Raw genomic sequence first — 3,828 nt, 5'->3', positions numbered from 1 at the left:
AGGACAAATGTAGATATGACACCAGCCCTGAGCTCACCCAGCCTCTGCAGGGGTGAGCAGTGTGCACATGGCCCTTGAGTCTGCTCCATGGCTACTCTTGATTTAGATGCCTCTGCTTTCATTCTGACTCCTGCTCCACACATGACTGATGAATTCTCAGGAGGAGGGTCACAGTGATAAAAAGAGCACAGGCAATGTGCAAGAACAGACTGTGTCCTCTGATAACTGTCAAGCCATTTGTCACTGGGAGCCCAATGCCACTGACGGGAATGGGAGGGATACAGAGAGGGCCTGGATCCTCTTCTTCGAGGCAAAGTCAGAGACACTTTTCATCTTTTTTAAACCTTCGTCCTTACAGCAAGCAGCCCGTTATCTGGGCCAAGGTCTCTGATTTGACAGTCATTCATGTATATATAACCACTGCATAATGTCTTAGAGGGTAGTTATCATTAACATTCAGGGCTTTTGCACCACCAAGGAGGTATTTTTTCTGTCAATACTGCTCCCCCTTTGCCCCAATTTAGTGTCTATTTTTTCTGTAGTCTTTCAACTTATCTTTTCAAAGATGGCCCCCTCTGTCACTGTCCTCCCCATAGTCCATCTTGTATAATTCTTTATTTATTTGTTCATAACACATCTTACACCTGGAATGTATTGTGCTAGCATTTCTGGTCCCTGAATCTTGAGTACATGTTTACTAAGAGCAGGAACATGTGCCTGCTGTGCTGGCTCCATGGCCAACACCAGCGCCTGGCACAGAACTGAACGAATACCAGTTAAATTCTGATGAATGAATTATTTTCTTCAGGTCTAGTACAGTCCTGAATAGAGCTGTTGTAGAAAAGATCTCTTAAAATAAAAAGCAAGAAGCAGGCTGGAGGTAGAGCTCAGTGCTAGAGCTCTTGGCTAGCACATCTAAGACCCTGAGGGACCTTTAGCGGCTCCCCTTCCCCCCCCAAAAATTAGCAAGAAGCCATCGCAGCACAGGAAAAACAAAGACTTTGGCTTTTTTCTAGTCAAAGTTTCTAGTTTCTGGTTGACTGATCGGCTGGGGGAAGTTTACAGAATGGGAAATATGAGATTGCAGAGTCAGAGGTTCTCTGAGCCTCTGAGTGATGTTCCCAGGGCCTACTTGCCTGGGCCCAACCTCCTTTCTGCCTGGCCCCGTCTTCTGTATGGACATGGGAGCACTTGCAGATGAGCTTCCCTCAGCTCCTGCCATGCTCTCTCACCTAAGTCAGTCAGAGGCTTCCTTTGGGGTCCAGGAGAGCGCAGAGAGAGGGCTGGGAGGACATGGTTTTGAGCCCATTGATCTGTTATGTTTGTTCCAAAGCTGCTAAGCCGTAAGGATGGCAGCAGGGACCCTTCCTGTGCCCGTGTCCTCGGCTTTGTTCTCACAGCTTTATGAGAGTCCACTCTCAAAGTTTCTAGTGATTGCCTAAGGTGCAGTTCAACTGCCAGGCTTCCTCTGTGAGCTGTTTTGAATATCCCACGTTGTCCACAGCATTCTCTGGGTCTCATCACCTTGCTTATTCGAGGGACTATATTGATCACTCAGCTAACTCATGTTGTATATCTCTGCATCCAAGTCCTATGGCTTGTGTAAGGTTGGTCCTCTTGGAATGCCATGGAGACGCACAAGTATATAACAATGGATGTGGTGATAAGAAGGCTCAGGCTGGAAGAATGCTTGCTTCACAAGCCTGATGACCTGGGTTTGATTCCTGGAGTCCCATGGTAGAAGGAAAGAACTGACCCCAAAAGTTGTCCTCTGACCTCCACATATGTCACACACACACACATACACACACACACACACACACACACACACACACACACACACACACACACTTAACAAATAGACTTTACAAGCCAGGCAGTCACTTTGGCTAACATTTGTATCTTCCCTCAGGCATCATATTGGACTATATGTATATGTACATTTGTATGTATATTTCTGTTTTCATTCAGGGACTCTGATGGTTTTGAAGCATCCCTATCCGAGGCAAGTGGAAGAACCTTCCATTTATGAATCAGTCCGGGTTCACACAGCGATGCAGACAGGAAGGACGGAGAACGACCTCGTGCCCACTGCGCCTTCTGTAAGTGACCACCATGCTCTTCACTGATTGCCATTGAATGCAACAAGAACTAAAGTCCATTGGCTCATACAAAGCTTCTAGTTTGGAGCCAACTTAGTGGCACACACTTATAATCCCAGCACTTGGGAGTCAGACTTGAAAGTCGCTATGAGCTCAACCTTGGGCTAAAAAGAGAGTTCCGTATCAGCCAGCGCTGTCTTGTAGCATCCTGTCATGAAAAGCAAGCAAGCAAACCAACAAACAACCAAACAGTACATTCCTGAGGGGATACAAAACTTGAAATTTGGTATAATATTGAAAGGCTATAATTCAATTCATCTGGTCCAAGGAAAATTAAAAACAAACAAACAAAAAAACCCCACAAATGCTTTGGATGAGTGTAGCTCAGAGTTACAATGCTTGCCTGGTATTGTGAGATCCTGTCTTATCACCAGTAGAACATATATGCATACCACACACACACACACACACACACACACACACACACAAAAGAGAGAGAGAGAGAGAGAGAGAGAGAGAGAGAGAGAGAGAGAGACCTTAGTAATAGGATTTCAAAAACTTAGAGAATCTCACTGAAAGTTCTCTCTTGAAACAGCCAAACAGGTTCATGGCAGAGTAGGTGAGAGATGAGTTTACCTAGCTGCCTATGCAGTCATTCCTTGACAAGCTGCTTAAAACGTAGAGAAACAATTTCCTTAGCATTTCACCTATCCACGAGAGAAAAGGCTTCTCTAGCTTCCCCAGAAACCCCAGAACACTCAGGGTGCTGTTTTTCTACCTTTTCTACAGTGAATGGCACCCACAGGGAGAAAGGATTCTTACTTCTTGCCAACATGACCCCTCTCCCCTTTAGTCTGAGCCTTATGGGAGGAGTCATTGCTCATCTCAAAGTTCATCCCTACTTATTCTGTGAGCCACAGTCTGCGGGTTCCTCCGACATCCCCTCCTCTCCTCATCCTCAGGGTCTTCCTCTTGCTGTTTCCTCCAGGCATGCTGAATACTTCTACTAGGAGAAATATCAATTTTGGCTGATGATGAAAATGGCAACACCCAAATAAAACACCAAGAAGCCATTTATACTTAAAAAAAAAAAAAAAAAAAAAACAGCCACTTACAGTTATTTAGCTACCAAGCCTATTAAAACAGAATGGGACTTTCCTATCCCCAGAGTGATTGTTTTTTTCTATTCTGATGCCAAAGAAGGCTTTCTTAAATGTGCCATACTGGGTGTGATGGAGCGGTCTGGAAATCGCAACACCCGGGAAGCTAAAATTGAGGCTAACCAGGGCTATGTAGCAAGATGCTGTGCCAATAAAAGAGGAAGAAGGGCTTGAGGTTAGCACTGAGTGGGTAAAGCACTACCCATGCAACCTGAAGAACAGAGTTGAGATCCTGTAACCTACTCAAAAGGCAGGACTCACTGCACAGGTATGTTTAGTCCCGGCGAGATGACAGGCAGGCAGGAGCGTCTCTGGAAGCTTTAAGTCCGGCTCATCCTGATGTATGCCTTGAACAAGGTGGAAGGTAAAGAAACTCAAGTTTATACTGTACGTATGTATGCTCCATATACATACTATAGCGTGTACATGCACACGTGTGAGTACACACATACAACATATATACGCTAATCACTGCTTGTATGTTTTTTGTGGCTTTGTAGCTTGAATAGTTAGTGGTATGCCTTATCTTTACCATTTTACTACAACTCCTTAAAAATAAAAATCCT

At 44.9% G+C, this 3,828-nt stretch overlaps 1 protein-coding gene across 1 annotated transcript in view; it reads left to right on the top strand.

Annotated features, from left to right (window-relative positions):
* The window catches only part of Dapp1 (dual adaptor of phosphotyrosine and 3-phosphoinositides 1), a 52,709-nt gene that overhangs the window by 31,719 nt on the left and 17,162 nt on the right, over window positions 1–3,828 (top strand). The window contains exon 4 of the mRNA XM_031375635.1: window positions 1,972–2,102. Within this exon, the coding sequence (XP_031231495.1) occupies window positions 1,972–2,102 (131 nt within the window). The remainder of the gene's footprint in view (window positions 1–1,971; window positions 2,103–3,828) is intronic.

The sequence above is a fragment of the Mastomys coucha genome, unplaced genomic scaffold, assembly GCF_008632895.1.
Source record: "Mastomys coucha isolate ucsf_1 unplaced genomic scaffold, UCSF_Mcou_1 pScaffold16, whole genome shotgun sequence".
Classification (NCBI taxonomy): domain Eukaryota; kingdom Metazoa; phylum Chordata; class Mammalia; order Rodentia; family Muridae; genus Mastomys; species Mastomys coucha.
Note: the sequence above shows the minus strand (reverse complement) of the source record. Positions and strands in the feature narration are given on the sequence as shown.